The sequence below is a fragment of the Leuciscus leuciscus genome (assembly GCF_965113295.1).
Source record: "Leuciscus leuciscus genome assembly, chromosome: 3".
NCBI classification, from domain to species: domain Eukaryota; kingdom Metazoa; phylum Chordata; class Actinopteri; order Cypriniformes; family Leuciscidae; genus Leuciscus; species Leuciscus leuciscus.
Window position 1 is genome coordinate 40353991 of NC_138727.1, and position 12985 is coordinate 40366975.

Below are 12985 nucleotides of genomic sequence, written 5' to 3' on the forward strand. Positions count from 1 at the left end.
AAGGTAAATGACTTAATTTAGAACGACCCATTTAGATGTGAAAATGTAAATAAATGGTTTTGGGTGGAAATAGAGGATGGAAAATTATAGACCACGAACATGAACATATAAGAGGATTTTGCGAGAGAGCAGGAAACAGGATAAAGGATTAAATCAGATGTAAACCAGGAAAAGAATGAGAGATAAAACATTTCTCCTTATCTACAATCTAATCACACAATGCTGGTACATCAACCTACTGTCTGATGAAACAAAATGAATATAGTTGTTTTAGGAATAAAAAGAAATGCATTTTAATTTGCCTTCAAAATTGTGTCACAACACAAAAGGTGAGATTATGGTATAAAATAACACTGAACATGGATTATATGTTTGGAGAATCAGTTTTCTTTTAACTAAAAAATAAATTGAAAGATGTCTCATGATGATGTTTGATTCTATTCTAGCGTCTGGCAATGGGAAAATATTCACCTAATAATTTGACAGAGCATCTATACAGCAAAGGGGGGAGGAGACAGAGAACCTACATGAATGAGTGAGAGAGAGCGAGAGATAGAGGGACCGTATTAAAAATAAACAGACTGATGGAAAATGAATGAAAGAGAAAAAACATGAGAGAGAGAGAGAGAGAGAGAGAGAGAGAGAGAGAGAGAGGAGGGGCGAGTGATGTTCAGAGGAAACACTCAATGTAATTGAGCAACAGAATCTAAACAGACAGAGTGAGAGGCAGAAACACAGAGCCATAGAAAAGCATTAATGCTCATCAGTCGTCACAGAGAAAAATGTCTATGGAAGCGGGCAGCGTGGAAACCATTGATGTTCCTCAGGACAAGATTGTCAAAAAGGTACGTGACCTTTGAGACTTATGCTAATATGGAGCACAACTGATTGAAAAAGTAGTAAATCTGGCAGAATGACACTACAGTATACTATGTGTAACAAACATTATATGTTAATGAAAAAGACAGGATTGAAGTAAATAGGGGAATAGGTCTATATTACACTTAGGATATGACTTACTGTACATTAAAGTTTTGACAGCAAAATAAAACTTTTGAACACAATTGAACCATTATTGCAAAAATGTATAATATATATACACTATTATATACATTGATCGAAGTATTAAATACACTACCAATACAAATGTTGGGGTGAGTAAGATTTTTTAAATATTTTTGAAAGAAGTCCCTTATGCTCACCAAGGCTATTAGATCATACAGTAAAACAATATTGAAATATTATAAAAATTTTAAATGACATCGCTTTTCTGTTATAATACCATGTGATGTCAAATTTGAATTTCCAACATCATTACTCCAGTCTTCTGCGTCACGTGATCCTCCATATATCATTCTAATATGCAAATTCACAAAAAAAGCACAATATATATGCAACTATTGTTTGAGAAAACAAGTATGTGTGAAACTGTACTTGCCTCAAAACCTCACAGTTATTGGTTTATAGCCTGTGTTATAACTAGTCCCGGTCTCCACAAATCATAAATGGAGCTCAAATTTGATCGCACGCTCTCTGATCAACTGCTCTTTTGCTCCATGTAGGGGTCCTTTAGGAAGAAGATCGAGAAGCTGAGGAGATGGAGCACTTCTTCGGGTGGCGGCAGCTTCAAACGCCCACCCAAAACCAAAACCCTCAGTCTGAACTCGCCCACTGAACCCGAGGCAGAGCCCTTCAGAGTAGAGAAGGAGCGCAGGAAACTCAGACCCATTGTGGCATCTGTCTTTGGTCAGGTATGGAGTGCTGTGTCACAGGAGCAGTTATTCATGTTTATGTGCTGTGCTGAACTGAGCTCATATTCTTGATTTCAACAAACGTTTTGGTCTGCTGAACTCTGGCAGTTAATTAAGGATGATATTATGTTCTTTCACTACAAAGGTAGTGAACATCAAGCAGGAGTTCATATAAAAGTGGTACTTTATGAAGTGCTTATGATGCAATTTACACTTTTGAGCAACGACACTTGAACTGAAAACTGTCATACAGTTAGTATACTAAAAAGAGGCGCTGGGATTGTTAATGCATGGTGGGAAACAACATTAGCTATGAGACAATGCTGGAGGATGGTTTATCAGCACCTATACTAATATTCATTCATGCTTTAACAGTGTTTGTTATGCTGATGGTGATGGATACTGTGTACACAGTCCAAAATATGTTCATGTGTGGTTTTAAAGTCTGAATTGTGCCGTTTTGTGGTTGGCTTGTGCTTTCTCTTTAATGTTTGGTGTTAAACGCATGTCTTTCTGTATGATATTAATTTTCAACAGAAATGTCACTTATTAGCTTGTATGGCAGCATAGTTTTTCCAGGTTGGACCTCAAAGTTTGCCCTATATGAGCCTATTTTCTTCTTATAAACAATTTTGCCTGATCAAATTTGATGTCTGATAAATTGTACTCAAACATTTGTATTTAATTACTTATTGGGAGCTAAAATATTTTAAGTGGTCAGGAGGAAGGAGAAGGCAGCAGAATAAACATTTCACTATTGAGGTTCATTGCAACTTTATGTTGAAAATGTGAAGTAACACATAATGGCTCCCTTCCTCATTCCCTCACATTTACTCTTTCCAGTCAGCAGTTCATTCAATCTTAAACCTTTCACACAACAACCGTAATCATAATAATCATTTTCATACAAACTCGCTGCTTTCAGGGGATTATGGGGCTGTGCTGGAGGAAAAGGTGAAAGTGTATTTGGTATTATCTATTATTCATCATACTTCATTCTTTAAAGCTTGTATTCCCAAACATAATGAATGCATTGCATACCAAACTAGCACAGCTTTACATGAAATCCCTTTATCTCACCTTTCACTCATCCACTAAGCTTGAGTGTGATTAATCAAACTTCTCATGAAATCAGAATTTCTCTCACCCTTCAAATTCTCTAACTGAATTAAATTGACATACTAACATTAATAAATTAAGAATTTCAAAATTGTCATTAACCCTGGCAAAAATAACATTGTAGAAAAAATATATATATATTTGACTAAAGGCCCCTATATACTAAAGGTTAGAAAATTATTATAATGAAACTAAAAGTAACAACAATACACTAAATATTATCTTTTCGTGTTATTAATAATAATAATATATAATCTTATGAAGAAAAACTTAAGTCTGAGCAAGGGTAACTCATCTACAGTGCAGGGATTGAATCTTGGATATCATCATTCATTCAAAGAAAAACAGCAACACTGGGATGGAGGAAAGGAGGAAGACTGAAAGGCTGGGAGAAGAGAGTGAGGGATGAAAGAAAAAGAATAGGACAGGATTATATGGGTGAGATTAACGACTCAAGAGATCAAATCTGAAAACTGATTCACACAAGAACTCTCTTGTGAACACTCCAGCTTTGGCCATCAGACACTAGATGTGGTGACATAAGAATGTCCAACATATCACACACTAAACCTAAAGCATGTTCCTTTTGCTACAGGATTTCAAAATAAATTGAATTTGTGTAAGCAACATTATACCAGATGTTGAAATCACAATGTCACTGCCATTTTGCTCCATCAAAATTCACATTTATGTACAAGCAATTTTTGTCACATGGGGTGATATTACAACTACAGTTTTCAGCTTTTTGAAAATGAAAATCACATTAGTTATTTTAGCTTTTTTTCAAGTACTTTATATGTACACTTACCTGCTATACTTTATTAGGTACATCTGATCAACTGCTCATTAATGCAAATATCTAATCAGCCAATCACATGGCAGCTCAATGCATTTAGGAATGTAGACTTGGGGTGCGTCTCAATCAGCTCCCGAGTATGTGAATCAGTAAATCGTTTTCACGAAATTCGGGCACTGATAAGGACAGTAAGGACCTGATAAGGACAGTAAGGACCCTGGCTCACCACACATTGGGGCACTGATGACTCTATTTCCAGCGATGTGACAACATCCTCATTGTACAACATCACTACTGGTGCTTATGAAGAACAGCAGGACTGATATATTTCTGACATACTTGTAATGTTATTTAAAGTACACTATAATAAATAGTTTGCTTGTTACATAATACCTGCTACACTTCAGCTGTAAATAAATTATAAATGTAATTATGTTCATTAACTGTCTAGTGATGTGTTTATGCTGAAATATAATGAAATAATGGTTTGTATTTTTAAAAACACCGCGTGTCATGTGTATAGTGAGTTGGCTCACATGATTTAAGTTTTGCGCCTCAGAACTTCCGTTAAAGAAACATAGTGAGCTCCCTGGTTTTCACGTGCATTGTGGGACTTTTTAGGGAGTGAACGTTTCTGTGCCCTGGAAGGATTCTGTGATTGAGACAGCCCTTAAAATGTCAGACTACCTGATCAGTGCCCCGACTTACTGAACTAGGGTTCTGATTGATTGAGATGCACCGATGGTCAAGAAGATCTGATGAAGTTCAAACTGAGCATCAGAATGGGGAAGAAATGTGATTTAAGTGAATTTGAATGTGGCATGGTTGTGGGTGCCAGACGGGCAGGTCTGAGTATTTCAGAAACTGCTGATCTACTGAGAATTTCATGAAAAACCATTTCTAGGATTTTCAGAGAATAGTCTGAAAAAGAGTATATATCCAATGAGTGGCAGTTCTGTGGGCGAAAATGCTTTGTTGAGGAGTGGTCAGAGAATGGCTACACTGGTTTGAGCTGATTAAAGGCAACAGTAACTCAAATAGCATCTCTGAACGCACAAATTCGAAACTTGAAGCAGATGGTATAGCTACAGCAGCAGAAGACACTCTGGTGTCACTCCTGTCAGCTAACAAAACAGGAAACTGAGGCTACAAGTCACACGAGCTCACCAAAATTGGACAATAGAAGATTGGAAAAAACATTGCCTGGTCTGATGAGTCTCTGCTGTGACACTCAGATGTCAGGGTCAGAATTTGGCGTAAACAACATGAATGCATGGATCCATCCTGCCTTGTATCAGCGGTTCAGGCTGCTGCTGGTGTAATGGTGTGGAGGATATTTTCTTTGCACATTTTGGGCCTCTTAGTACCAACTGAGTGTCCAACATGGTCACCTTTATGACCAGTGTACCATCTTCTGATGGCTACTCCAGCAGGATAACGCACCATATCACAAAGCTCAAATCATCTTAAACTGGTTTCTTGAACATGACAATGAGTTCATGATACTCAAATGGCCTCCACGGTCACCAGATCTCAATCCAATAGAGCAGCTTTGGGATTTGCTGGAATGGGAGATTCACATCATGAATGTGCAGCCGACAAATCTGCAGCAACTGTGAGATGCTATCATGTCAATATGGACCAAAATCTCTGAGGAATGTTTCCAGCACCTTGTTGAATCTATGCCAGGAAGAATTAAGGCAGTTCTGAAGGCAAAAAGGGGTCCAACCCAGTACTAGCAAGATGTATCTATAAAGTGGCCGGTGAATGTATATTATAGTTTTATCCTCTTCCCAGACCCAGATTTGCCGTCTTAAACTATGAAAATTCAACATAAAATATTCAAAATATTAATCACATATAAAAGTAAAATATTCTTAATACAGTGAAAAATAATCATAAAATATTTCAATATATATTGTGTTACAACCGTCCCTCAAATGTGGTGTGCGCTGCTAAAGTCATGTGTGATAAAATAAGAAAAACTATTATTATTGTGTCACCACTCAAGCTATAATTTTGTCAACTGAAAAAAGTATGACAAATTAATCAAATATGTCTGTGAATTTAAGACACATCACATGCTAACAGCTACACAAATATTTAGCTTTCAGTTGACATCATTTTTCCTCTCTGCTTCTATGTCTCCCTGTTGTCTCTTCTCATGTTTTGGCCTTAATCCATCGATAGCCCGCCAATATACAGCAGACAACCCAAATCTCCTCTATAGCTCACACACATATACACACAAATTACAGAAGACGAGACGCTCTACGTTTCACCATAGGTCAGTTGTCTGGCTGTCTTGCAATAAAATCATTTAATCCACCAATCAGAGCCCAGGTCTCCATGGGTAACCCAATTAGGAGCCGCTCTGTACAGCGTAGCCGGCTGGTTCTTTATTACATGTTTTAAACTTCCAAATGAAACTTTGTTTACAACATTCCCTAAGCCATTATAGTCATTTACTATGATATTATTCTAAGAAAAACAGGTGTATTTTATTTACTGACATCCGAGAATAAAGTAATACAAATATTATCATATAATAACAGAAAACTGATGCAAAAGTAACTTTTTTTCAGAGAAATACATTATCGTTTGAACACATAAACAGAGTAACAAATAATAAAAGCTGTATTGTGCAATACGTACAGTATGTGACATTTTGCTATCTTACGGTCATGTGCCACAAAGAAGAGACTAATCTGCATATGCATGTAAGTGTGAGTAAATGGGACGTACAGAAAGTGGGTGTTAGTGTGTTAATGTATAATCGTAGACACCGCAGAGTGAGAAATTGTGTGCTGTAAAATTATTTTATTAATTTTTATTAATCTAAAAGTAGAGATGCATTAGTCTACTGATGATCAAAGTCTAATGAAGGTTTAGAGTCAGGAACATTCTTTGATGCACCAGTTTAAAAACGAGATGGACTGACTCTTTGACGTTAGTGCCGTTTACATCCATGCATGCACATAAATGCATACATGTTTACCATCTGTTTTTTTTACAACTACACGTGTGTTATGTCTCCACAACAGCTGTTGTTTCCAGATAGATGGAGGGAATGAGAATAGCAGACTGACTGGCATCTCTAGTCTGTTGGCTGTGCAAATAAATTCATGAACGTCTATAGGAAAGCTAAATGCTGTTCCAATTGGATGGGTATATAACAGTCACGTCATAATTCACAATTAATTGGTCTTCTCTGCTTTATTCAGGAACATTTACCAGACTTTTTCCTTAGAGACTATGGGCTAGGGTGACTACCTGGTTATTGCTCTGTTGCAGGACGTAGATGTGATTTTGCTGGACACATGTGAGAGAGACAAATTTATTACTATTACACTATGAAAATATTGATCTACATTATTTGGAAAGACTATTTGCAATTTACATTGGATGATGACTAGTTTTAAATCGCCAATAAGCTTTGTTAATTGTGACCGGCTCTGTGACTGGCACTCATTTTGCCCAGCTTCAAGTGATACAATGTAATGTACTTTACAGCAGTGCTTCTCAAACCTGTACTGGCAAGTAAAAGAGCCAATCGCTGGTTGGTAAAGTCATTGCGTTAGTGCTTCTGCCATTAGAAAACCTGAGACTCAGACTTAAGACTGCACATGCATATTGGCTGGTCTAGCCTGAAAAAATACGCTTTTTTAACGCTATTTGAGCATAAGAAACAACATTTATGGGACATTTCATGTCAGATTTTGCTGATTTGCTGTGAGTTTGGCATGCAGTTTTTGAGATTTCAGGATTCCCCCATTTAGATAGGACTTGGTCTTGGATGCCCGAAATAGCTGCCTGGAGGTGCTCCAAATATGACCACTGAGTGAACAGACTTCCCTTCCACTTTCAGACGCCATCTTTATTTTTTTTAGCTTGTCACGGAATGGAACGTACAGGATTGTGCACAGAGGCAGGAAGGTTTACATCTATGCTGCCTTCAAAAATCGATCAGACGAGGGTATCACAGGAGACAGGAAGCGAAGCTAACACTGGATTTAGACGTGCCTTGATGCCTTCCTACCTTGGAATGCATCCTCTGAAGGCAGCATTTTAAAGGGTCATCGGATGCCCATTTTCCACAAGTTGGTCTTCATGTAAAGTTTGTAACATGCTTTGGTTAAAATTCCTCAATGGTTGTGTAAAACAACGCCCTTTTTACCTCTTTAAAAACAGCTCTGTTCACAGCGACCCATTTCGGTGCTTGTCTCTTTAAATGATAATGAGCAACTGCTCACCCAACCCCTCTCTTCCATGGGGGGTGACGACACAATACACGTAAAGTGCTGCCATGGTGGACACTATACAAATGGCTGATGGCGGAAATATGCTAATACGGGACAGTCCGTCATTTGTCGTGGGCGGAGCATGAGCAATATGACATCATATATGACATCATATTGCTCAGAAAATCCAAATGGCTTGATTATTGGGAGTGTTTAGGCTTTTTGAGGATTAAAAAAGTGAATGGATTTTTCGTTGTATTTATTGTATGGTGGTAGTGTCCACACACATTTATATTAGGGTGACCATACGTCCTCTTTTTCACACAAAAAATGCGTCCGGACGGGATTTCTAGATCAACCAAAATGTCCAGGATTCGGCTTTTGTTTTCTACAGTCGGCATGTTTGCATTGCTTTAGGTCTCTAACCTATGGCCATGAAAAGAAACAGTGTCATGAAAAAGGTGTTAAAAGCTAAACTATTATTATATCTTATTCTATTGTTATGGGCCAAACGTTGAATGTAAAGGATGTATAACTTTATGTATTAAAGTACATAGTTGCAAGGTTGTGAATGCATTTTTTGATGCATTCAGTATTTTCAGTGTAAGGAGTTTCCCCAAAGCGTCAGCCAGTGACACAATGTCGAGAGACCTACCTCGAAAGGGAACTGTACTGTTAGTGTATGGTGTGCATTCTAAACAGTGTTAAAGGAGTTGCCACATATGCCAGGCACTGTCTCGTAGTACATGAGTGAATTTCCAAGAAGGCTTATCTGTAAATCAGTATGATCAATGATTGCAGGTTTTATCTTATATGTTCTATACTGATTGATAACTATGCTTCCATACACAGATTAACTTTTCCTGATATCTTAAAATATTCAACTTTAGCACAGATAAACAGTAGCAGAGGGGAAAAAAGGATGAGTCACAGGAAATATATGGAAAGAGGCGAATTGCATTTCTTCTCCGTTTAGACATTTTATGGGCTAATTTCTGGACGAAAGCTAGTGACGTTGCGTCATTTGAATATTTATTGTGATTGGCCAGTTTCTGATGTGTGCACTTGTCGACTGCTTATCTTTTACAGTCTATGCTGCTTGTCCTTCACTCCCCTTTACAACCTGTAAAAATGCTAATATAATTAGTTTTATTTGTGTACAATTTGCATTTGTCTACAAATCAAATGTTAAGCATTTACGGACTAAGCCTTTAGAACAAAACAACAAAATAACAAACACACAGGAAGTCAGGTGAGTCCTAACTTTGTCAAGTTTTTCTAGGCCTATTTAAATATTTTATTTTTTTCTTATTTAATTTTAATTTTTTTACTCATTGGATACTAAATTCCCACAATTCTGTACATTTCTCCCCACAATCACCATGCAATTTCCGCATGGGTCTCTATCACAAAAATGCTTGTTTGGTGCCTCTTGGTGGTTATCTTTCCATAATGCAGCTGCTGAGGGTAAAGTTGTGAAGAAAGCTAAATATATTTCTCTGTTATTCTACTGGATGTTAAAGATTCTTCTTTTATAAATAGTTCATAAATAATTCATATTTAAATCATTCATATATTCATACAAGGCCACACTGCACAATTCACTGGATTAACACTGCCCTCTTGTGCTTCTTTCTTTTTTTTTTTAAGATCTACTTTAATAAACAATGTAATATTATTGAAATGCTATTCTGTTGTATTACATGACAGACTTTAATTTAATCTTGAAATATCTTAGTTACGGATAAATAGAGTGAGAAAGAAATACTAGCTTGGTATCTAAAGAGATTACATAATACTGCATGTGGGACTGAATACAGTAATGCCTTGATCTGGTCTAAAAACTCATCTTACTTCTGGGTAGGAGAGGTGAAAAGGCCAAGAGATCTCTGAAAAAAAAACATGTTTTACGCTCACCTAGGCGTGTTTAAACCCATCTAACCCCATAGACAGGCATACTTTCTTTTCCACCAGTGTTCACTTTTAATGTTAATCATAACAAGTCTTTAAGTCACTGTATATGTTTGTTTTGTTTTTGTTTTTTTATCTCCTAATTCCAAGAATATGATTTTTGGCCATTACTCATCTTTTAGGGGTTGTGAGCAGGTTTAAAAAACAACAAAAAAATTATTATTTATTATTATTTTTATTTAAATGAACAGTATTTCACCTTTGGGAAATTGACCAAAAATATATAGGCTATAATAAATAATATTTATGTAATATATATTTTCTTGCACTCATTTTTATTTATTTTTTTCAGATAATTCACCACAGTAAAAAGTGTGACAACCATGCGCATGCGCAGATAGACCCTGAGAGGCCTTTGACTAACCGTTTTTGCAAGACTCTTTTTTTATTATTATTTTATATACAATTTTGGGGGTAAATTTGGCCCGTGGCATCAATTCTCAATTAAGCATGTGACCAACACCTTTTTCTTAATAATTCTGTGAGACCTCACAAGCACCTCCCTCTCTGTCACCACAGTGCTCTGTGGAGCAGCATCCACGTCTCATTGGCCAGGTTACGATTGTGTTTACCCTAAACTTCTGCACTGTTTTTCACCGCTGTGAAATGAAACAACTATTAAAACATTTCAATACAGCCAGCCTAATAAGCATTAGCCCTCCATTAGGCTTAACAGCAAGCAAGGTAGTTTCGCATTGACATAAAATAGCGTCATGCAAGGTCGGAAATGCCACCAAAATGAATAAAAATGCTCCCAAATGAATTGCCCTTGTATGAGTTCTTGTATTTTGTGTTCATAACATAATAGTTAAGCAATATCACACAAGCAAGAATGCTGTTTTCTCGAATATCAGCACGATTACAAATGTGATGATTTTATAACAGTTCAATAAACAATACGCTGATTATATGAAATGACAATTTTTAGACACAACGTTGTCAATTTTGACTGTTTTAGCTCTATTTTTCCAACAAAATTAGTTTCAAACAAAGCAGAAAAGTTACATAGTGGTGTTTCGCTTTGAATGATTCTCCATTTTTTTTTTTTCGGGTGAGTCAATGATTCAGTGACCCATTCACAAGCGGTGTCCCAATTCAGAGGCTGCATCCTTCGAAGGCCGTGAAGGTTGTTAAATTGGACAGTCTAAAAGTTGACCAAAAGTTGTTAAATGGGACGGTCTAGTCTACGGAATACTGTTTTTGTCGCCTAGCAACTGTGACAGCTGCCGTTGATGAGTGACAGTAACGTTTGTACTACACTTTTTTGAAAGTTATATTAAACTGTCTGAAAACAAAAGCGGGCTCAGAAACTGTCTAAATATGTTCACCATGGTTCATTTCTGTATATGAGTAGAATATAAGAGTAGAAACTATATATAATCACATCTTAGTAAGACATAAGTCAACATTTGAACGGCTGAAAGTTATTTTTTTTTTTATTTTTTTTTTACATAGATATTTGAGTTATTTGAAACCCAATACTTTCATTTAAAAGTGTAATTGACCCTTCTCAGGGAGTTTAATTGACAGGCGATCTGACCAATCATAATCCGCCATCTGCCGAATCCGCCATTTTTGTCCGACAAGACAATCAGGAGAGTTAGTAGATTAACGTTGGAGGATTTGAACTTGAAAAACGGAGTGTACTGATGTCTTTCCGCGGCTAAAACAACATTCCTTCTTATGTTCATTCATGTTTATTTGATGCTATAAATTAACTAGAAAGAAGTGATGATTGGTTCACAAGCAGCTTAGCCTGGTTAAAACCAGACCATTCTCAGTAGTAACTGAGTTATGGTCTGGCAAAGCTTCATTAATAACTCATTTCCAAAGGGGCGTCACCAACGGACGTCGCTCAAATGCCTCTGGGCGCAATTGGATAGACCTAAAACCAATCAGAGCGATCGTCATCGTGTAAAGCCATATGCTGAGTCTCAATTCGCCTAAGTTACACTACGCCATAAAAGTATGTACTCTTTTTGTGAAGAAAAGGTATTTACTTTTGAATGTGTAGCAAAAAAGTAGGCAAGCTTTGGGACATACTACTTCTTCATCTTTATCGGACGGATCTGTCGCGTGCATCCTGTCACGTAAACTGCCCTGTCAATCATCTTGTCACAGTTAAAATCCTCTATTAAATCGAATTTAATTTCCTACCGTTTCGGAGAGAAATGTAGTACCATCTGCCAGTGGGTCTTTCATGGAGACTGTCCTCATGTGTTTGCAATTTGAATATAATAATGCATTTAAAAGTTGGTGCGCTTCACCAACGGACGTCGCTCAAATGCCTCTAGGCGCAATTGGATAGACCTAAAACCAATCAGAGCGATCGTCATCGTGTAAAGCCCGCCCAAACGTTTGTGATTGGTGCCGCGATTTCCACGGATTAGAAATGGGCTTGAATGAGCTCCTTGCCAGACTTGCTGAGCAAATCTAAATTTGCTGGAAGTTGTCTGGGTTTTCCCAGGCTACGAGCAGCTTTAACTGAGGCTCAGCGATCTGTCAGACACATTAAAGAGCCACAAAACAGTATTTATTGTTAAATTTCTTTTAAAAAAATGGCCAAATTTGAAAGGTGAGACTTTGTTTCATATCAAAAGTTACCTGGTTCTGTCCTGTCTGTCAGCGCATTGTGAGTGCATTGCCAGTGTCCTCTCTACTCCGTGATGTATTTTTCACTGCGTGAGAACATGGTGTGGCGTGAGAGCGGCGTGGCTTGTTGGACATAGCAACAGTAACTAAAGGGGGCGGGTCTTTGCGATTCTGCGATTTCTCTCTCTCTCTCAAAAAAAATCCTATCGTCAATGGCGCGCAATGAATTCTGGGGGTAGGCAAGGACTCGAAGGATCCATCTGTTGTATCCTTCATTGCACAGGAAACGAAGGACGAATTTGAAGGAGCCATTGAATTGGGACTGCCTTCGTTGCACTGCAGTGACGCAATCGGCCTTCGAATATTAAATAATGTAATTAATTCAAAGAAGATCAACAATATGTAACTTTATTTTTTATAAATATTTATAAGGGGGTGCCCCCAAAATGTCTGTGCACGGCCCTGGTGACAACTACACTCCATCCCTATTGCTGTTTGCTATTATATCCTTGTCA

General features: G+C 37.3%; 1 protein-coding gene across 1 annotated transcript in view; it reads left to right on the forward strand.

The window, feature by feature from the left end:
- Positions 1–642: 642 nt before the first annotated feature.
- Positions 643–12985, forward strand: part of cabp2a (calcium binding protein 2a) — a 19967-nt gene continuing 7624 nt past the window's right edge. The window contains exons 1-2 of the mRNA XM_082164924.1: positions 643–845; positions 1563–1751. Of these exons, the coding sequence (XP_082021050.1) occupies positions 783–845; positions 1563–1751 (252 nt within the window). The 5' untranslated portion in view covers positions 643–782. The remainder of the gene's footprint in view (positions 846–1562; positions 1752–12985) is intronic.